The following is a 22,306-nucleotide window of genomic DNA, read 5'->3' as shown; positions in this document are numbered from 1 at the left end:
TGGCTGATTTGCATCCTTATAATACATTCCAGGAGACTTTATAGTAGCCTTTCAGGACCTGAAGGGGGCCTACAAGAAAGCTGGGGAAGGCATGAAAATTTAGGTTAGCCATTAGGAAGAAAGTCTTCACTATCAGGGTGTTGAAAAACTGGAACAGATTTCCCAGGGAATTTCTGGATTCCCCTCCCTAGTGTTCAAGGCCAGGCCTGGCTTTGAGCAACAGTGGTCTAGTGGGAGGTGTCCCTGCCCTTGCGGGGGTGTTGGAACTAGATATTTAAGGTCTCTTTCAACCCAAATAATTCTAAGATTCTATGATTCCCACATTTCTTTCTTTCTTAAAATAAACAAGCCAGGCATTGTAATTAATAAAACTATTGAGAAAGCATATGTTCAAACTGGCCCCCTTACTCAAAGATTAAGTTAAGTAAGAAAAAAAAAAATAATCTGAGGATAGGGAAAATTTTAGGACCATTTTCTAATATGACAGTACCTGCATTTACAAAAACATTTGTCTGTCCCATCCACACCTCCTTACCTCCCACCCCCAGTTAAAGTTGTCCTAAAAGGGGGGACGATACCAAAAGTAAATTGAGTATAAGAAATTCTGTGGCAATAGCAAGAGTTTGTTAGCAATTACAGTAAGTTTTATAAGTAACATTAAAACGAGTGGTAAATATGTGGCCAGTTTGAATGCAGACCATGCTAAACTGAAGTGAATGGAAGCTTATCACTGATTTAAGTAGTAAAGAATGTGGTCTATACTGATGATTAATAAAATCTCATTTGGAACAAAAGTGATCTTACAGATGGCATGAGTTCCTGGCTAAGTTTGGAGAATATTTAAGAAAAGCCAGAGTATCCTGGTTTTATTTTTGTGGGGTAAAAAGGAGTGGTAAAAAGCTACCTTCAGTTCCAACAGAAACAAGTGAGAATGTTTTAAATGTTATTGAATGCGTAGAACAGTGATACTGGAGTTTTTTATTTAAAGTCTAAAACGTGGTTGTACAGTGGTATTTTCCACACTAAACATGTTTTCACTGTGAGGATTACAGAGCACTGGCACAGGCTGCCCAGGGAAGGTGTGGAGTCTCCTCTGGAGACACTCAAAACCCACGTGGGTGTGTTCCTATGTGACCTGCTGTAGGTGACCCAGCTCTGACAAGGGTCAGATGATCTTTCAAGGCCCCTTCCCTAACTTTCTGTGATTCTGTGTTTGGGAAAGCTCAAAAGGACTGGATTTCATGATGGGGTTCTTTTTTTTGGGGGTGGGGTGGGGGTGAGAAAAGATGTATAGTTGCTGATGAATTTGATACTTGCCCAGGAACAGTGCAGGAAATGATTTGAATAGAAAGTTTACAGTATGGTCTTTATGGTTTATATGGAGTTAATTGAAAAATATGTATTTTAATGTAGTCTTAAATAGCAGAAATCCTTATAAATGCTTCTCCTGTGAGCTCTATGTACAGTTTGCATGGGTGTCTCTTTAGGGTATTTCAGTATCCCTGCAGACATAGTAGGCAGTAAGGAGAAGTTGACAAAAGCACTCAGCTTTGAACATGGCAAACAGATGCTTTGGTCTGTTGGGATTTTGATCTCTGTGCTTGGCCTAAGAGTAGTTGTCTAAGAGAAGGAAGTGGCAGCAGAGGATGGGAGAGGCATTTTCTCACTGTGTTACACAGCCAAGAGCCCTCTTGGGGTGCAGAAAACATTAGAATTAAGGCCTGCTTGTATGCTAGTTGCTCCTTTTTCCATCAGTGAGACACAGGACAGCTGTCACACTTGCTTTGGTGGTAGGTGCCCGTACCTTCATGCTCACTCTTCGTAGTAAAAGTAGCTGGTCTTTTGATGGTTAGGCAAAAGATGATGGTTGTTGGCTTTCTTTGCTGTTTTCCTCTGCTAATATCTGGTCCTTATCTGGTGAAAAGGAATCTATATGACCTCTGAAGTTGACAAGTTTTGTGGAGGAGTCAACAGACTTCTTTGAGTTGTCCAAAGATGGAGATTCCACAGCACATTTAGGCACCCAGTTCTTAACCACACTTGTTAGGCAGGTGTGGTTTTGCAGGAAGAGCTGCTGAACCTCTCTCTCTTTTGTCTCTTCAAGGTGAGCTGGATGTTGCTCTCTGACAATTTTTATTTCTTCATCAGTGAAACATTAGACAAAAGAACATTTAAGCAGTTGTGTATGGGATCTTGTGAGTCATGGTGAGAGCTGGTGCTGGAGTCAGACTTCTTTTAGGATTTGGGCATACGAGGCTGGTAACATAAGGGTGCTCCAACCTCTCCTCTGGTTAAATTTTTAATTGGCAGGTTGTGATTTTTCAGCAAGGCCAGGTAATCTGGGGTCTAAAGATGCCAGATGGAAGCCAATAGAAAAGGTCCCTAGTCCTCTGTTCCCTGGGAAATTATTGGCTCCTGGTTCACAAAGTGCATTAGTGCTGTGGTACTTAATTTGTTTCATTATGAGCGTACTGGTTTTGTTATGAAAGACAAAAGTGGGCTGTTGCCTGTAACTATCCTGGCTGGTCTATATTTTGTAAATCAGATTATATTCAGCTTGCAGATTTCTGGCTATATTGTTTTGTGGGTTGGTTTTGTTTTTTATTTTTGGTAGTGATGAAGTAGAATTCGGTTAATGTTACTTCTGAAACTGTTTTCTTATAGTAAAAATTCTTTGCTTAACCTAAATTTCAGTTGGCTTAGTTGGTTGTTGGTTTGTTTATTTTTTAATGTCTCAGGAATATTTTGTATATTACCATGATAGTTTTTCATCACAAGTAAATGTAATGGGAGTATAGGCTTAATTACATTTGAAGTAAAAGCTTTTGCCATCTGTTTATGAGTAACTGACTAAGTTTGGTTTGTTGTTTTTTTTTTTCAGAATTTCAGTGTCACTTTTCTGCTGGTTTAATGGCTTTATTAGATGAATGGTGTTTCTATTTGGCTTTTTTTTTGAGATTTAAAGATAAATATTCACCATTAACACCATATTAACTTCTATTTTTCCATCTTTAGTAACATGACTTTGATTTGGGGAATTTTAAAGTCTTAGAAAAAAGTCCTTTTAAGCACTTACTCTCTGAAGATATTTCAAGTACAAGTCAGAACAAAAAAGGACTGCAATTTTTATAGGTTTTTTTCAGTCTGTGTGTTAATAATAATTTTACTATTGGAACTGTGTTTAAAAGCAAAGCAAGTTATCAGTTTATACTTTTCCATATTCTTTAATTAGTCTCATGCCTTTTCTGTATGGAATAATTCTACAAAGTATTTGTGAATCAAATGATGAAGCAGCACTGTATTTAGGTTAATGCTTGAATGAAAGGTGTCATGTTGATTGGGAATGATGCTTATTAAGAGTGGTGTGTGCATTCATTTTCTGTACAAATTATAACGAGCAATTCAGTAAATGAGGAGGAGGACACCAATTGTCTGGAAACAACTAGAAAAAGGCTGGTGCTTTAGTAAGTAGAACTTTAGGTTTAGGTCAGTTTAAGAGCCAGAGTACTGTTGGATGAAGATATCAAGAATCTTTAGATTCAGCAGAGTAGTTAAAAAGAGAAAATCCAAGATGAAAACAAAACTCCAAAAGGTCTTCAGGGAGGCAGTATAGTGTGCTTTTTATTTATTTATTTATTCATTTTATTAATTCATGTATTTATTTTCTTCTTTTATTAGAGGATGCATTTGCACAATGATAACTGACTTTACCTAATCTAATAATTTGCTAGATTATCTAATTATGTAAGCAAGCCTGTGATATTATGTCCTTAATATTTGCCTACAAGTAAGCCTGGGGAGGAGGAAAGCACAATTACTTTTAAGGTGTACTGAAGGTCTTGTAACAAGAGAATTTAGTTTTCCTCTGGGAAAGAGGAGAATTCATGCCAAATTAGTAGCTACACCAAATTCACTTTCAGATGAGGTAGCTCTGTAATATACGATACTACTCCTGTAATTCTGTTAGTAGTGTCAGGATATGAATATATTGGGTTAGCAATACAGTAGCTTCTGCTAAATTTACAGTTAATGGTAGATTGCCTTCCAATAAACCATACCAACAGCTCTCAGGATTAATATTGAAAAAAAGGTCTAAAAGTAGTAGGTTTCTTTCTGAATTGGTGCTCCCATCCCCATCCAGCCATATGTCAGGCAGTTGTGAATGTTTACTTCTTGAAATGTTAATGCACAATATGGTAAATAACTAAGCATTTATTGAGGACCCTAATTTAATGAGTATAGGATAGTATAGGATATAGGAGTTGATATTGCTACAAAAAAAATGATTTGACCACACCTTCAATGAAGGAAAACTTTTGACAGAGGGGGTGTGTATGTGTTGGAATTTCTTCCTATAGAAAGAATATAGTCTAGTCAAATCAGAGTGAATTTGTTTAAATAAAATGTATACACTGAAGTCTTGGTGATGGTAATGTTTGCATGAATACTAGGTTTTTCAGATGATCTTTCCCTTTGGCAAGAACTTGTATAGCTTTTATGTGATGACTGGGTTAATCAATGACATTTAAAGAAATGACCTGTGGGTTTTTTTTCCATTTGCGTGTCTTGGTTTGTGTAAGTCATTTGAATTTCATGGAGTAATATTTGTATAAAATTTCCACTGAATAAATTTAAAATGTAATACAGCTCATCTAAACCTTGGATACTATAAACCAAAATGTAAACATGACTTGAGTAACTTTTGCCTGTAATATTCTAAAGAGTTGAAATAGTCCAGGGAAAAAAGTGTTGTAAAAGGTTCTTTGCGTTATAATTGAAATGTCCTTTTAAGCTTCTAGGAAACATTAAAATTAAATGCAATTGTAACTTTTTGTAGGTTGGGCTCATGTGGTTTGTGCTCTGTACATTCCCGAGGTGCAGTTTGCAAATGTTGCTACAATGGAACCTATCGTGTTGCAGTCTGTTCCTCATGATCGTTATAATAAGGTACAATTATATCTCATTCTGTTTATATCCAGTGAGCTTTCATAATCTATGAAATGTGCTTTCCATAATATTCATAAATGTATGCAGTAATGCTGTTTGTTTTCTGCTGTTGCTTTATGATAAATTCAAGAATTAAGCAAGGCATGTTACTAAATTAAGCTGTAAGGTTATCTGCCACATCTCCTTATTCTTTTACAGATTATGGACTATTTTGTTAATTAAAAATACTGTGATCTTTGAATAACAGTTTATTTTCAAAGGAATGTGAAATATTTCCCATAGGCTAAAATATTATTACAGCTTATTTGAAATGTTGTTATTAATTACCACACACTCCCACTGTTGTAAGTATTGATGTGATGTCCATAAGTATTTCTTTTAGGAAAAAAAGCTGTGCTAATATATTAAGGCAAAAACCTGCAGACTTTTGCCTTTGTAAACTATGTTCACTTTAGCAGGATCATTTGCTTGTAAAAGAAGTGCTTCTAAATAAGTGTCAGTGAGATGGAATGTTATATAAAGTGTGGTGAGACTTTATTTAAAAAAAAAAAAAAGCATTCTAAATGTTTTATATTGATAGATACATCAATACAATTGCTTGACTTGTGCTCTTTGCCACTTGACTTCATTACTTCCTCCTTAGTATTTTTATATTGCCCCTCTGTAAGCAGCATACTGTTGGAATGTCTTATCAGTTTTATAACATTTTTCTTGTGTAGTTATAAAAGAAAAAAAAAAAAAAAAAAAGATAGGCATCACCTCTGGTGTTATTCCTGCAGAGAAACCAGTCCTGTTTATCCCCTTCCTCAGTTTACACCCCTGAGTTAGGCACAATGACCTCTCCCTTTGCACCTCCCCTGCCCCAGCTATCGTGTCCTTTTTTTATGTTTTTATGCCTTGGTCTTATTCTTGCTCATTTCACATTCTCAAAATTGCTGTTGGTATGTTTTGCCCATCCTGATTTACTAGTGTAACTAAAAAGCCAGGAGTGGAACTCGAGATTCTTCTCATGTTTTCTTATTATGAATAACTGAGCATCTGTATTGGTTCCTCACTATTGGCTTCCTTCTGCATTGGCAAGAACATGCAACAGTGAGATTAATATCAAGCACAGTATTTGTGCTTAAACACAAAGCAGTATAGATTTGTTGTGGCAGATGAGTTGATTTTTCCTCTCTTCTCAACTCTTGTCCAGAAAAACACATATTCTTGTTTTTTCTCAAGTAATAGTTACGTTTTGGGGTTTTATTTATTTATTTATTTGTTAGTGGTTCTTCCCTAATGTGCTTGAAAAATTTCGTGGATCACTTTGGATTTTGCTTTATTTTGCATCATTTCAATGGATTGTGATTGATATTGGATGAGTAAGTCCTTGTAACTTTAAAAGATGTACTCCGTGTCTTTTAATATTACTTACTCACAAAGCCTGTTGTTGGCTTGTGTCTTTAGACTTAATTCCTTTTTGTTACAGCTAAACTTGTTTCTTTCTTGAACAATTTTTCTTCCAAATGTATGTATAGGATTTTTTTTTTTCCTGCTAAAATTTTCATTTGCATTCTGTTGGTCTGTATTTACTTTTTTTTTCTTTTCTTTTTTTTCTTCTTTGTTTTTTTCCCTTTTTTTCTGTTTTCTTTCTTTCTAAATAGATACGAGTGCCATATGGATCATGCAGATAAAGTTCTTGGTGGTGTCTAGCTTTTTAGATTACTGAGACTTTTGTGGGTGTTCATAATAGCAGTCAGTATAAAAGTACTTTTATATAGCCCACTACAGTAAGACATAATGAGACCTGTATCAGAAATCTCAAGGTTTGGGGTCACACCCCTAGGCTGCACACTATCCCCCCCTCTCTTCTGTCTCTTCCCCTCTCTCCTCTTCTTATAGAATCCAGTTTTTCCTGCCTTTATTTGGCCAATTTGGTTCAGGGTTGTAAATTTCAGGGGAATCAAAGAAATGCCTACAGAGCCCCAGCAAACCTTCTGAAACAAATCTAACTTCGCTGCCAACAGCAGTTTATTAAAACAGCACAGAGTGTTAGAGGCAACGGTGGACTATTTTGCTAAATCTCTAGCCAGAGCAGAGTTTGATACTGCTGTGGCTAAACTGCCACCAGTTCTGAAGTAGACACTTGTTTTGAGCAATATCCCAAAATCAACTAATTCCCTTTTCAGGTAGCCTGCGGTAACTTCGGGTCCCCACCTCCATTGCTCTTCAGTATCATTTCTGTTTATTTAAATGATACAAAGTTTCTGATCTAAAAAATGTAAAGTATTTGGCTATCAGTTTGGGAGGAAATGGGAAAGATAAGCTGTTTTTTTGAGAAGCAGAAATGGCATAAAATTTTAAAAACATTTGTTGTAAATTGTGAATAAATGTAAAGATGTAATTAAGAAAAATACTAGAATTGATGGTCCTCTTAGAGAGGCTTAGTACTAATTGCATTCTGTGTGTCAAGTCAGGTTAGAATAGGATGATTTTAAGAAAAAAAAATTCCTGTTAAGTCCTAAATAATTCTGCATATGTGCCTGGATATGTATAGAAGGCTAGCATATGGAATGGAGGGAAAATACAGAGCAATGAAAATTGTCATACACAAAAACTTATGCTGTAGTCTTTCTTTTCAAGACAAACATCGCTGGAGTGTTGCCAGAAGATGGTACTTAATTTACAGAGTTTTTTTCCTATGTCCTTGTTTCTTTATGGAAAATAACAAAATAGGCAATATTATGAAGTGCAGTAATCTTAAAATACAAAAAGAAACACAGCAGACACCAGTGTATTGAGGTTTGTCAGTGTAAAAATGTCTGGCTGCTATTGCCCTGAAGTTAACTGCTTCTGGGATAAAAACTGTCACGTTGCAGAATGAATCCACTGAATGACTTGGTTAGTGGATTAATGACCAGAAAAGTTCTTACACACTTGATTCCAAAAAGACCTGGACAAGTAATTGCTCTCCTGTTTAGTAGCTGTCTGTTAAAACTCGGAAGCTTATGCATGGATAATCTCTGTTTATTTTATATGAGCTTTATTTCTCTTTCAGGTTCATTTGAAAGTATGTGGTAATTGAAAGTAATTACTGCTTTTAGGAATCTCATTTTAGAGCCAATTAAAAAAATAAGTGCATTTGGAGTTTCTTGATCTGTCTAGTAGTAAAGGCAGCTGGTAGACACTGATACAATGAAAAACTCCTGTACAACTTGTAGGTTTGATTCTGTAAGCAGTGAATGCTCTTGGGTAGCTGTTACAAGTAAAGTGTTTCTCAAATTGCTTTTTGTTTTATACTTTTTTTTTTGTCCCCCTCATCTTCCCTTCTGTCTTTGCTGCTGCAAAGATGGTTTGCATTTTGAATCTTTGAAGAAAAAATATTGGCAGAAATATAAAGACAGCTTTGCAAAGTGTGTATTTTGCCATTAAAGAAACTAAGAAAATAGTTTTTTGTTTTGAGTGAAATTTTCTTGCTGAGTCAAAAGCTGTGTAATGTTCTCCTGTTTTTTTAATGAATTTGGGAGAAGTCTAGGTACTCCCTTCCCTTAAAAGTTCTGAAGTCCAGTGCTGCTGTAGGTTAGACTTCCACATTCCAGAGTTTTCAAAAGAAGTTTAGCAATTGCATGGATTTGCAAATGTGTGCAAGTCTGCTTTGTGAAAGAAAGATAAAAGTTTTCAGGCTTCTGGAATTGTTTCTAATTGTGTCTAAAAGAAAGTGGAAGTAGGAGAATCTCAGCTTTAAAGAAAACTTGCTGTCCCAGTTAGAACAGGAAAATGAACCTTCTTTGTCCCAGTTTCATATGCAAGATCAGGAAGCAGATTTTGTGCTTTGCATGACTGTTGTGGGCGGGGTAGAAGCTCATTGACCTCATTAACATGGGTAGGTAATCTACCATGTTGTGTTTAAACTTGTTTGCAATGTAGTTGGTTGTTTGATAAAATTTTCAGTCATTTTACTGTAAATTGGGTTAAGGCGTCTTAAAACACAGATCCTAAATGCAGTATGTGAAGAACAGGGCCTACATCCTTACTAAATGGAATGCTTATATTGCTTTTCTTTCTGAGCTTCAAGGAGGAAAAAAATTACAGAACTTAAGGCAAAACTAAAAGAACAGCAGTACCTGGAGCTTGAGTTTTACGGAGTCTGTTGAACCTCTCTACTTACAGATGTACCTGATTTTTTAAAGTTTCTTACATTTTATAATAATATAGTTAGTTTTTTGGAACAAGCAAGCTTATGATCTATCAATCTTATGATCTATCAGCCTTATCTAAGGGTATGGAAACCTAAAAAGCAGCCAGTCTCACACCCTGTCAAACAACTGAATTATCTGTCTACTGCTTAGATGTACAGAGGGAGCAAGGCAAGCAAATTAAGTAAGATTATATCCTTTCTGATCCTTCAGTTGCTGTGATATATATATATATATAGGGTATGATTTTAGGATGTATTAGCTACCGGGTTTAATACTTTTATAAATTCTGTGGAAACCATGTAAAAATGACTTATGTTCCTTAGAGTCTTAAGTATTAACAAAAAGTGCTTGAGTTAGCTGACATCTCATGTTAAATGTTGTTCTAAATACCTCTGTTAAAAACTCTTCAGAATTTCAGTAATTTCTGTATCTTTCTAAGCAGTACTGGTTTTGCATTATAGAAGTTTTATTTGTTTCAGTTGTATCTTGGTCCATTTTTCTTAAACTGCATTTTCTACTGTCCATAGTCTGTTATTTTAAATTATTATTATACTAATTCTCTGCCTCACTGAAGGGAGGTTGGTGATGCAATTAGTAAATCAGTTAAAGTGTAAATGTAGTTAGTTTATTTGTTGTGGGGTGGTTTGTTTATTTGGTTTTTTGGGGGGAAACGTGGCAGAGTAGTGGGGAAGCTTCCCATTACTCATCTGAGATCTTGTAATGGGATTTCTGCAGAGGTAACAATAGGGTTATCTCATGTGACTGCCCTAATGCTGGAGGGTACTTTAATTAAGAATCTCTTCTTAAATTGTTAAATTTCATACATAAATGTAATAGTCATGATAGAATCTATCTAAGTGGCACTTCAGTAATTAGGATAGTAAAAAATGGAAAGAGATTTAGTTTTGTCTATTTCTCTCACCTGAAATGGTGAGAGGTTGTATTGAACTGTAGTATAATTGTGGGCTTCCATAGAGCATGTATCCATGTATATTTGCTATATATAGGTTTTTTTGTTTGTGTGTTTGTTTTTTCCAAAGTATTGAATAGTGAGATTTTTGATTGTCTTAATTTCCTCTTCTTCCATTTTACTGAGAATGTTTTTGAAAATGCTACAAATTGGTGGCATAGTATCCCAGTGAAACAAATAAATTGCCAGAAATGCTATGGAAAATTTTTTCAAGCACTAGACCAGTTGTTTTCATTTTAGCTTATGAGCTTTAAATGGGTATAGCATACTAATTTAAGCTTTGTTTACAGAAGGTTCTTGCTTGATTATTTTCTAAGATGTTAATGGGGCTATCCAACTCGTGCTGAAATCAGAATTCTGTTAAACACCAGGTTTAATTGAAGGTAACTTGTGAAGCATCATGTGAATATTGAAACATGCTATGAGACTTCTGAAAATTCTCTACACCAAATGTATAAACAATTTTAAGTCTGTCGTGTTTCTGTAACTCTGTAGACATATACAGTTATCCTGTATGGAATGTTCCATCATTAGGCACTCAGTCTAATTTAATGTTTTTGAATGCCACCACCATCGAGGTAATGTTAAATGAATGTGGAAATGATTGCAACCTGAAAAGACACAAAAACACAAACTTGAAAGCAAGGAAAATTTTGGAAGCCCAATGCTATCAACCTTTTGCTGTTTGACCATTTGGGTAGCTGAATTCAAGCAAATTAGGCTTTGTACTTCTTTAGAATTAGTGAAACATTACACAGATTACAAGTGTCTACCAGGTCATCTCCTTTTGCAAACAAGTGTAATTAGACATCTTCATAAAGAAGTTCTTATATAAGCTTAGCTGCAAAATTCAGTATTTCTCACCATAGAATCTGCTGTAACACAATTTATTTGTGTGCTTCTTATCACGTTGAGTATTTTTTCTTTGATAGACATGCTATATTTGTGATGAACAAGGCAGAGAAAGCAAAGCAGCCACTGGTGCTTGTATGACATGTAATAAACATGGATGTCGACAAGCTTTTCATGTAACGTGGTAAGTATATTTTATTACTTATCATCTCTGATATTCCAGAGAGAATCAATGCACACAATGCAACAAACTCTTTGTTAAGCATATTTATAAGTAAAGAAATATAGTGGTTTGTGGAGAAATATCTAACTGTATTATAATAGAGCTCACTAACAATGTGGCAGTGGCAGCACAGACATTGCTGTGAGCTGCAAAAGCTGTCTGATAATACTCCCTTGGGTTGTATTAAACTTTGTGTGCTCCTGCAAAGAAGGTTTAGTGGCTTTCTTTTGTCTTAGGTTACTTTTCTAGAAGATACTTTATAGGATATCAGAAGGTGAAAACATTGTTTACCTGCTAACTGATTTGACGTTTTCTTTTGGTAAATCAATGAAGAAAGTTATTGAGCTATGCATAGAAATTCTCTAGATTGACCTGTTCCAGCTCAGATTTCCAAATATCTGGGGGTTAATTCGCTTCACTGTTTCTTATCTAAATGATACACATCTGTCCTGAACTATTTATTAAGGTTTCATGTATAGCTGTTGGGAGAAAAACAGCTTTGTCCACAATCTGATTGATTCCACTTTAAGATTCTTAGGTTTTCTTGTCTTGCTTTATGGACTTCTAGAGGAATCTGGATAATCGGATTAAACTACACATCAACAGGTTAAAAAAGGCAAAATGAACTCTACTCACAGATTTACAGGGATTTCTTTTTCCCTTTTATTTTCTTTTCTGTTGTTCTTTTTTTTTTCAAAATTTAGTTGTGGCTGTTTTGCAAGAGGAAATTTACACAGACTGTCTGGCTATGTAATCTGTGGATTTACCTGTCTGTTTTACAAATACCCCAGTATGCTTCTTATGACCAGCTTAGTCATGAAAATGATAATTGCATGTACCTACTTAAGTTACTTGAATGTATTTTCTTCACTGTAATCAAGTGATACTTTGAATGTCTCATGCAGATCTTAAAGGATATAATTCTTTACGTGCTGATTTTTTGGTAACGCTACTCTCATAAACATCTAATTTTTCATTGGATGTGATCAATGCTAAGTTTCTCTTTATGGTGAAAATGGATTCTGTTCCTCAAGGTGTACATGCCATATAAAGAGGTTATTTACAGATGTGAAAACATGTAAAAATCCAAGTGTTTGAGCTGAAAAAAATTTTCCTTTGAAACATTTGGATGCATACAAGAGTCCTTTTCATCTCTTTAAATTTCTTCCAAAGCCCTTTTTCAGTGAATACCATAAAGAACATGAGAACTAGATTCAACACAAATATATTTCTCTTGCCAATTTTTAGAATTTTTGATTCTAATAAAACCAGGTATGTACTACAAAAAAATATCCATCCAGAGAGTTCTGTGTCTGAGGATATTGAGAGTCTTCTGTAATATTTTAAAAATGTAAGAGAAATGTAAAACCTACAGAAAGTAGAGATCCAGGGTGAGGTGTATCAGTTCTGGATTAACAGAACTAGTGTCTAGGGAGAAGTAAGTTTGTGTCCATCTGTCTTTCTATGGCAAGCCTAGAAGTATAAATCTTCACTTAGAGATCCTGTTAAATGTTTTCTGTAGTTGTCATCTGCTGTAGGTATGCATGTACTTAGGAAGCAATATTTCTGGGTTGGCCAAGAACCTAATGTATAAATGGGGGGAAAGTGATTTCAAAAATAAATTAAAATAAGCTGCCTCACATATAATTCTTTCATTTAAATATTCCCATGAATCACTTTGACTGTAACATGGCATTATTATGCAGAAGAAAATTATAAGGAATAGGGAACTGAATGCTTGTTTTTTTGATGACTAAGTTGGTTTTGATAAAGGAAATAAAGCAATATCCCAAACAGTGGAAAGTAAATTTGTTTTGAAAAAAATGTCACAGAATAAGATGGTAGTTAGCCCAAGCTATTCTATTAAAAGAAATAGATCTGTTTCAGTCTTTTAAACCAAAAAATGTGGTTTATAATTTCATTGATATTAACATAAAAAAAAAAAAAAAGTAATTTCCTGGCATAGCAGAGGGTATATGCAACTTCAGAAAAATTTCTGCCATGTATCTGCACTATGGTTTTGTTAAAAACTGTTCTTTCCTTAGACATTTTTGCTTGAATTTGAGCTTAGAATCCTTGTAAATCGCTTGGCTTATTTATTTGTGCAAGTAAGACCACAATGAATGTAGATTTTCAACTTCTAGGCTTCTGTGAGTGTCTTAAAGATGTATAAACCATATGTGTGTTTCACTGGCCTGCAAAGGTTGGTTATGTGTTCACGTGCTGTTAGAAATCACTTGTGTGGAAAACTTGTCTATTAAATGCAGATGTAAGTATCTGTACGTTATCAGCTGTAATATTGTGATACTATTTATATAAAACTGCTTTTCTTGAATGTTGTCTGGTTTATTTTCAGTGCACAGTTTGCAGGACTTCTTTGTGAAGAAGAAGGTAATGGTGCAGATAACGTCCAATACTGTGGCTACTGTAAATACCATTTCAGTAAACTGGTATGTATTTATTAAATTCTATAAATAAGTGTCACTGACCTATTTTTTCACTCTGATTTGCTGTTAACACTTGAAAATGATATTTTAATGTAGCTCAGGAAGTAGGTTGTATGAAGTTCATTAAAATAACGTTTTAATGACAGTTACAAAAGTACTAGCTGAAAATGTTTTTGTAAGTGGTTCCTTTCTAGATATTTGGATTTTACCCCTCTGAAAGAAAATTTTTTTTTCATTAAGTTTCTGTGATGTTTTATTTTGCTGTTAGATTAGTTGGATTCTAGGACTTGAGTCCTTTTTTGAATAAAGTATTACAAGAAAGTTTTACTTGTTATCCTGTATTTTTGAGAATCAAGACCTCCATTTCTTTCTGCTTCTCTTACTCTTTAAGAAAAAACATGGTTTTGTTTTTTTTCTTTTGTTCTATCTCTCACTGTATAGAGAGAAATGTCTCACAGTGGATATTCCCTTCCTGTAAATTCTCTGAAACACAACCTCAAGGAAGTGACTTGAGGTTTGATTTTTTAAAAAACAAACTCAAAAGTTCAAAATTTCTCTGTTGCTTAAGTAGGTTTTGGATCATACCTCTGGGGTCTTCAATATCACTTCATTAGTTTGACCATTCCAGAGAGTTGCTTCTTTGTACGTGTGTGAATGCATGGACTTGATGGACTTACTGATGGTTAAAAACTGTTATTTATCAATATTCCATTATGAAAATTAAAAGATATAGAGTTAAGTTCAGATAGTGCTGTAAGTATAGTTAAAGTTGCTGCTTACTTGTTTTCACTGTTAAAAAAGGTGACTTCTTGGGTGCCTTTTGAATAGGTTGCAGTGAGATAAAATCAAAGGGCCAATGGACCGTTTTGACTTTCTAGAAGACAAGCTTGGTAAGGTTAGCTCAGTGCTCTTCTGAATACAGATGAGTTTGATTCGTAATGAAGTTAACTCAGGACTTTCTAGGCCCTTAATAAGCTAAGATTTTTAAAAAATATTATTATCTTGAGCAACTATATGAAAAGAATAAAAATGGTTTATTACTTAGCAGTAAAGGCAAGCTGTTAAACTACAATTTGAGTGCTTTGCTGCTGCTATAATTGAGAACTTCCATGTTTATTAAAAAAAAAAGTGTAATGATAAAAGCAACCTCATATTTGGCATGTAATTAGTTAGCATTCCATTACAAAACTATAGTGTCAAGAACAGTAAAGACTGGTAAGATAGGTAACAGTTTAGTGTTTCCTTAGTATGATTGTGACTGTTGATAGTAAACTGGTAAATGCAGGTGTTTAGCATTTACTACAGAAGATGGTGGGTGGCATTTATCTACCATAACTCTTAAAACTTTGGATGACAAAGCGATGACCTTATGTGCCTTTATAAGGCTACCTTCAGTTATAAAAAAATAATATGTATTTTGAACACAGGTCAGGCATAAAGTATTTTCAGTTCCAGACTGGACTCTTAAATGTTACAGAAATATGGCAATTATGTCTGCAGCTTGTAAATGTATACATCTTGTGAATGCATTAATGACCATAAACTTTTTGTATCCTATTTTTCAAACCATTTAAATGAAAATATTGCAGCGGTCACTTTAATAAATTATTAAGCCATAAACTACCCACCTCACAATGCGTTCTAGCACTGTTGCTTCATGTGATATTCACTTGGGCAACACCTTTTCTGTTTTATATTATGAAAACTTGAAAATGTTTCTAGCATCTTTTAAACATCAAAAAATAGAGGAGGGTTGGATCTAGATGGTCTTTAAGGTCCCTTCAAACCCCACCCTTTCTATGATTTCTATGATGAAGTGGCGTATCTCATTTCTTTGTAGAAAACATATCTTGTAAATTTGTGGGAGGTGTAAAAATCAATATAAGGACAGGCTTTTTTTCCTGGTATGCACTGGGCAGTCATGTTCATTTTATTAGTGTGAGTAACTTGTCAGTTTTTCAGTAACAGAAGTGTCTTTTTTCTTCAAGCAGTAAGACATCAGTTTAAATGCTTTATACTTTATATTTATTCAAATGGTTCTATTTCTCTATCCATAAATATGTTTTCTCTTTTTAGAAAAAGAGCAAACGGGGATCTAATAGGTCATATGATCAAAGTTTAAGTGATTCTTCCTCTCACTCTCAGGATAAACACCATGAGAAGGAGAAAAAAGTAAGTGGATTTGTCGTTGCTAATTATTTGGCACATCTGCTTAATAGTAGAATTTTCTGATAGATTGAATTTTTGCTGAAAAGCATGAGGGAAATCTTGTTCCTGAAGCACTGAATAATAAATAACACAACTGATAAACTGTTTCCAATGAGGAAACACCTTCACATGCAATTGTATGTGCATGTTTCTGCTTTTCGTCAGTTTTGGGATACACTCTGAAACATATCCATTGGAAAGGCTGTTTACCATTAGACATTTTTTTTGTGTAGCCTTTGTGACTTGGCGGGAAAGAAAACCAGGGATAGACATTATAGTGAGTGTATTGATAAGCAGATGCATCTGATTTCTTATGTTTCAAACTGTTGTATCTTTTTCTTCTCCTCAAAGAAGGGACATCTCTTGTTGACCCATTTTACTGGTACTGGTGGTCAAGCCCACTGTGGTGGCAAAGTACCTTGTCATTCACCTGGGAATCTTCCTGTAAGGGTCCAGATGGACATACCTGCCTGCTGATTTCTATTTTTGGTGTATTTTTAAAGAATTCAACTTTCCATATTTTTAAAAACTATTTTTAAAATTATAATGTTTATTTGTTTTTGCTATTGCTAGATCAGTACCTATCTTTGGGAAATTTGTTATTTAAGTTCAACACAGGTTGGTAACAGAGAGTGGCAAAACAATGCAAGTTTGCTTTTGCTCTTTTTTCAGCCTTCTCAGAATATATGTAATGCTGTTTACCTGCACACGTCCTGTAAAAGTAACTTAACTGATTTTTCTGCAGGTGTGAGTAGATTTAATTTTATGTTATTCAAAACCATTACATAAAAATTGAAATCAGAGAGTATATTGATCAACTGTGTATTACATGAAGGAACTATATTTCTACTGATGGGAAACTGATAAACAAATGTCAGTCTTGAGACCTTTAGACTCCTTAATATAGGATTTGTTTTTTAAGCTCACTTCCACTTTGGATGGGTGTTGATCTCCATTGTTCTTGGATAATCTTCTAAAAAGTATCTTCAGATGTGGTTAATGGTGTAGGTGAATAGTTCCATCTTTTTCTGGTAATGCAGGAGAAAGTGTGCATTGTGATGTGGTTGTACCTCTAAATCTAAAATTATGAATAAAATAACAAAAGTATGGTGTTTTGGAAGTTCTTTGTTGTTTGGTAACACATTGATAGGAAAACCCCAAAACCAGTCTTGAATTACAGACTGCAGAATTACCTGGGGTGTGAAACCTTACCAGTATTTGCCATGTGTTGGTTTTTTTTTTCCCCAGTATCATATTTCAGGTAAAATTTGTCAAAATACGTGCATGGTTTCTTACTCAAATTGACAATTTGAGTCAATTGAGCAGTGAAAAAAACTGATGTTTTACGGTTTATTTTTAAAGTGTCTTTTTCTTGACATTCATAGGTTCTCATGGCATGTCACACCGTGTTCACTTACTAATTTTCTTAGATGTTGTATAATAATAAAAAAGCTATTCTAGTTAAAATCACCAAATGGTGAAAACAATTGCACTGTTCTGTGGTGGTTTATCACCTAACTTCTTGTGGCTGGAGACTTTCTGTTTGGTGTTTTTAATCTTACATGCTTTAATCTTACATGCTCTATAGTTAAAGAGTGACTTGTGCATTGAAGATCCTAACCTTCAGTCAACTGTGTGTGGTAGGGAGGCTCATTCTCTTGGTAAAGTTGATTACCTTCTGCATGTATACAATGTATCTTGGAGGAGGAGGGTCAGTTTTTAGGGTGACTTTCCTTATTTTCCTCTTTTGTAAATCCACTTGGAATCTAGATTGTTGTCCTGTTACAGTAGATGTGTTGTCCTGTTACAATAGATATGCCTATCTTCCCACAAACAGAAGTGTCCCATCTCCCCTTCAATAAAGGCACTCTAGTTTCCACTTTATCTTTCATCTTTGTTATTTGGAAATTCGGATAACCTGATCTTGAGGCATCCTTAGAGCTTTCTCTTTTGTCAAGCAGAAGCTGTATGAGTTGAGGATTGCAAAAATTCTCATTGCACAGGCCTCGGCAGCTACCTGTTTATATATAAAATATTATTCTGCAATAAAAAGAGGTTGGTTTGAAAATGTTGATGTGAGTTGTCATTTTTGAGTTGAAAGCATGTGTTTTTCTTCATAATGCCTATTCAGTCTTTTCTGGGCACTCTGCTTACAAAATAATAGCAAAATAAGGCTATCATAATTAAAAAAAACTCTACACAGATGTTTGATATGATTTAATTTTAATGAGAACTTTGAATTTAAAGAATAAATAGTTCAGGTATATTCTGATTACTGCTGCACTAGGTATTGTTAGTTTCTGTGGCAGATACATTATTTAGAAATTACTGGAGATGAAGCTGTGTGCCTCAAAATAGGGCTGGTAGTGTCCCTTTTTCTAGGGCTCAGGTGTTTGTCCTTGAGGAGCCAGGACAAATGTTCTGAACACTGAGCTACTTGATAAACTGAATTGATTTTTGAGCGTCTTCTTACTGCTTGTCCTGTTCTTATAGAAATGCTAGATGTTCTCTGTTAGAGGGTAAAAACTTGAACAATCTAAGAAGAGTTTGAGGCTGTGTGTGACACCCAGTGTGCTGACTGTAGCCATGGGTTTGCTTGTTAGGCCCATGGGAAAGGAATATTTAAAGCATTTCTACTCACTGAAATTTTCCATACCTCTGTGTTGGTTTGTGAGCTGCATTCTGAAGTGCCCAAACTTTTCCAATATGATGTGGGGGGAGCCTACGTTCAAATGTCAGGGCTATGAATTTCACATGGGAGAAAAGTAGTTGGTGCTTGTTCATGTATTTTAATGCTGTGTGTGGGTTGTTACAGGACAAGCCCTAGGCACTCAAATCAGTGTTCATTCTGTATTCCTCAGTATCTGAATAACTATGGAAAGGTGAAATAGACCTGCCATGCATCGTGTAACATTCTGAGGCAAAAATAAGAGCAGACTACAATTCTCTGGGTTACCAGTCAGCTACATAAGCAATTATTTCCTTTTATCCACTTTTTAGAAAAAAATTATTTCTGGTTTAATTCCTAAGAGTCAGTTTCCAGTAATGTATAAAGCAGAGTGTTGCAAAGGCAATTCTAATTACAGTATTCCTCTGGGAATTATCTTGTTTCATAAACATGGTTATGTTATTTGAACATTGGAGGTTTTGAGTAACCTCATAGGGAAAAATCTCCAGATCCATGTTGGTAATGCAGTATCCATTGCATTTTTTTTTTTTTTTTTAAAGATTTTGTTTATCAGGTTAATATATGTGACTCTTTAATAGTCTAAACGGTGCTTGATGTATGAAGCAAAATTGTGAGAACTAGATAACTTGAAGAAAAGTCTTTTGCAACCACTTTGAAATTACTTCAGTTTTAATTATTGAAGTAATGCTAGACAAATGTTATTCAAATCAGAATTGTGTGGTGTGGATGCTAATGGTGGTGCTTATCCATGTTGACTTTTTGAATTCTGTCCTGTCAGAATGCCCATAAAAACACCTGTAAAAAATGGTCATTAAGTATATATCATGTGCAGCTCAGCATGTAAATGGTCTTGAATATCTATGAGCTGCAGAACCTGGTTCCTCTTTCACAGGACCTGAGTTTTTGTGTAGGTTCCCTGCTGTTCAAAAAATGGGTGACTTTGTTCTGCAAGTCTTACTGTTGGTGCAGGCAAATAGTATTTCTGTTTCTGGGCATGCATTTATTAATGACTTTATGGGAGTGCAATTCTTACTTTTTTCAACATCTCTCAATGTCAAATTGTGCTGGAATTGGAAGTCTAATTCTTTGGGAGGACTGATGGAGTGTGACTGTAAATCATTAGAAAGCTGCTCTATCTGACTATCTTCAGTAATGAGGATTTTTAAAGTCCAAAAGATTTAGGGCAAAGGTGGCATCTTCTTGGTAGATTTGTTGCCTGCTGAAGTTGTGTGTTAACTTGTACTGTATTCTGTGTCAGCCTGGTAATCAACTGCATGTAATCTATTGGAACTGGCAATGGTTGCTGCAGATGGCACAGTAAAATGATCTCTTGTGGAGGTCAGGAAGAACTATAGAAGCAGATAAGCTCATATTCATTTATTCTAATAAGAGGAAAGGGAAGCACTTCTATTTCAATTATTATGCTTTTCATAGAGTTACTGATTTGACTACCTCATGTTTTTCTAACCTTAAAGTAGCACATCACATATATTATGGAAAAGTAATGTTTTTAGTGTACCTTAGTGAAACAAACACCTCACAATAATATTCAGCTTGACACCTGGGATTAATTAATTATTGTAAAATCAAAATGGCAAGTGCACTGCCTAAAGTGCACCTAAAAACTAATCTTGAAGATGTAGAATTTTGTAAGGTTGCATTATCTGTATCTGTCCCTTTTCCCTCAAAATACATATTTGTGTCTTTAGCTTTTCATTGTGAAAGACAAATTCAAAGCCTGACCCCTGCAAAAGCTGTGCAGGAAATAGTGATTAGTAGCAGTGTTAGTTGTTTCTATAAACTGTAAAACCAAATTTCCACAGGTGGTAAAATCTTCAAACATTTATCTGAAGAAATTCTGATATTTATGTGCTTCTTTCATTGAGTTACTCCTTCACTGTGGTTTTCATAGGTGTCTCAGGAGCAATACTGGGAAAAAATGGTATTTTTGGTAATCTGTATTGTAGTTAAGTTCTTACTGTGCTGAAACAAGAACTGTGGTTTGTTTTTTTTATAAAGAAAAATCACATTGTTTGTCTGGATGTCTTCCTTAGTGTGCATGGATTGACTAAAAGACTTCGTTTCATTGAAAAGTTGCCATGATGTACTTGAGGTGTTACTCTCACGATTTATTATTTACTCCATATAGATTTATTATTTAATCCATATATTTTTAAGAAAGTATTTTTTGTCTGGTTATGATTTTTATCTTTCTACAAGTTCAGTGTGTTGTAGCATTGTTTAATTCCTCAATGTTTGTATTCTGCCACATTATAAGACAGAGGAGAGTAACTTTGGAATAACTGGAGTAAAAAGTAAGATGAACTTCAAAGAAACATGAATGCTTCATGCATGAGAAAATTATTTAATGTTGTTTGTCTTAATTTGAAAACTAAATGACACCTGAACATTGAAAACAGGTCATTAAGGTTATTGCTTGATTTTTGTTTCTTCTTGAGCAATGTCTTCCTGCACTTAAATTCTGTAGTTAAAACTGTAAAAGATGTAGAAGCAAGAGGTGCATACTCTTTCTTTTGCTTTGGATTCTAGGTTAATACAAGATTGCTAGTACTTTATATTGACTTTGTAACAGTTTCTGGAAGGTAATATTGATAATTTTTCATGAAGTGTGTATATGCAGTTCACCAGTCCTGGTAAGCCATATGCAGTTAAAGGTGGTCTCCAGTGTTAAGCTTATTGAGCTGGTAAAATGAAATTTATTTATTTTTCTTGCCATTCACCTATTTCTTGACATATATTTGATGGGTATCTTTAAGTTACCCTATGAGGGCAGTGGAGCACTTAATGATATGTAGCATAATACATATTTTAAAGCTTTTAATGCTTTCAATTTTTATAGGAATAAAAAGGTAAGCATGGACAATAAAAGCTTTGATTTAGTTAGTCTTGCACTTTTTGAAGTCAGAAAGTGCTACTCAAGTGTTTAGCACTTAGTAGCCATCAGTAACCATCAATACTAAGCTGTGAATAATGGAAAAAGCCTATTTTAGTGTTATATATCAAAGGAAGATTAGCTTGCTCTGAATAAGAGTTGCTGTGCATTGGTCTCACAGCAAAGAGAAACTTTGGCTGGCATTCTTATAATCTGTTCTTAGTTGCTTTTACCGTTGACTGTTAAAAGTCTGACCCTTTTCTGTAAGCTAAATACATTTTATTTGCATAATGTCAGTAGTGTACCTCCCTCTCCCTGTAAACTATCCCATGCCTGTATCCTTTGTGACTCAATGCTACTCCTGGATTTAAATTTTCTGCTGTATTTTATACCATATAAAATGATAGACAGATGATTGAACTAGGACTGTTCTTGTCAAAACAGGAAAAGTTATGATTTGAATTCAAAATCTGTGGACCAGGGGCATCTTTCATTCTGGAATTGTTATGGCCCATATTACTAATAGCTACTAGTCACAAATACGAGGCTGAGTTATTGGGTATTATCAAGAATTATACACAGCTTTCTATTAAAGTAGTTGGGACTGTGGCAGCTCTGTATTTATGAGAGTCAGTGGTGGAAAGACAGCATAGAAAATCCATGAATAACAAAAGCAATAATCTGAGCACTCTGTGCTAATAGAACATTCTGATACATTGCAATTATTTAGTGGAATCAAAAGCAGCAGCCAAAAAATTCGAGATTTAGACATGAAGTTGATTTTGCTTATAGGAATCACTAAGGAAAATAGTGGGACAAATTTGGGACAGCCAACAGTAGTGAGGGGGTTATGACTTTTGTAATAGAGAAAGGGATATTAATTGAGTACTTACAGG

The 22,306-nt window shown here is 34.7% G+C and overlaps 1 protein-coding gene across 7 annotated transcripts in view; it reads left to right on the top strand.

Moving 5' to 3' along the window:
* The window catches only part of MLLT10 (MLLT10 histone lysine methyltransferase DOT1L cofactor), a 116,800-nt gene that overhangs the window by 29,118 nt on the left and 65,376 nt on the right, over positions 1-22,306 (top strand). For 4 of the 7 annotated variants that reach the window (XM_071735068.1, XM_071735071.1, XM_071735067.1 and 1 more), the window contains 4 exons: positions 4,838-4,947; positions 11,031-11,134; positions 13,530-13,623; positions 15,697-15,792. In XM_071735068.1, coding sequence (XP_071591169.1) covers positions 4,838-4,947; positions 11,031-11,134; positions 13,530-13,623; positions 15,697-15,792 — 404 coding nt within the window. Of the gene's footprint in view, positions 1-4,837; positions 4,948-8,161; positions 9,102-11,030; positions 11,135-13,529; positions 13,624-15,696; positions 15,793-22,306 lie in introns of those variants that run through there. The other 3 variants (XM_071735074.1, XM_071735070.1, XM_071735073.1) reach the window with 3 other exon arrangements.

Source organism: Heliangelus exortis, chromosome 2 (assembly GCF_036169615.1).
Source record: "Heliangelus exortis chromosome 2, bHelExo1.hap1, whole genome shotgun sequence".
NCBI lineage: Eukaryota > Metazoa > Chordata > Aves > Apodiformes > Trochilidae > Heliangelus > Heliangelus exortis.
The sequence above is the reverse complement of the archived record's forward strand: the minus strand, read 5'-3'. Positions and strand labels throughout refer to the sequence as shown.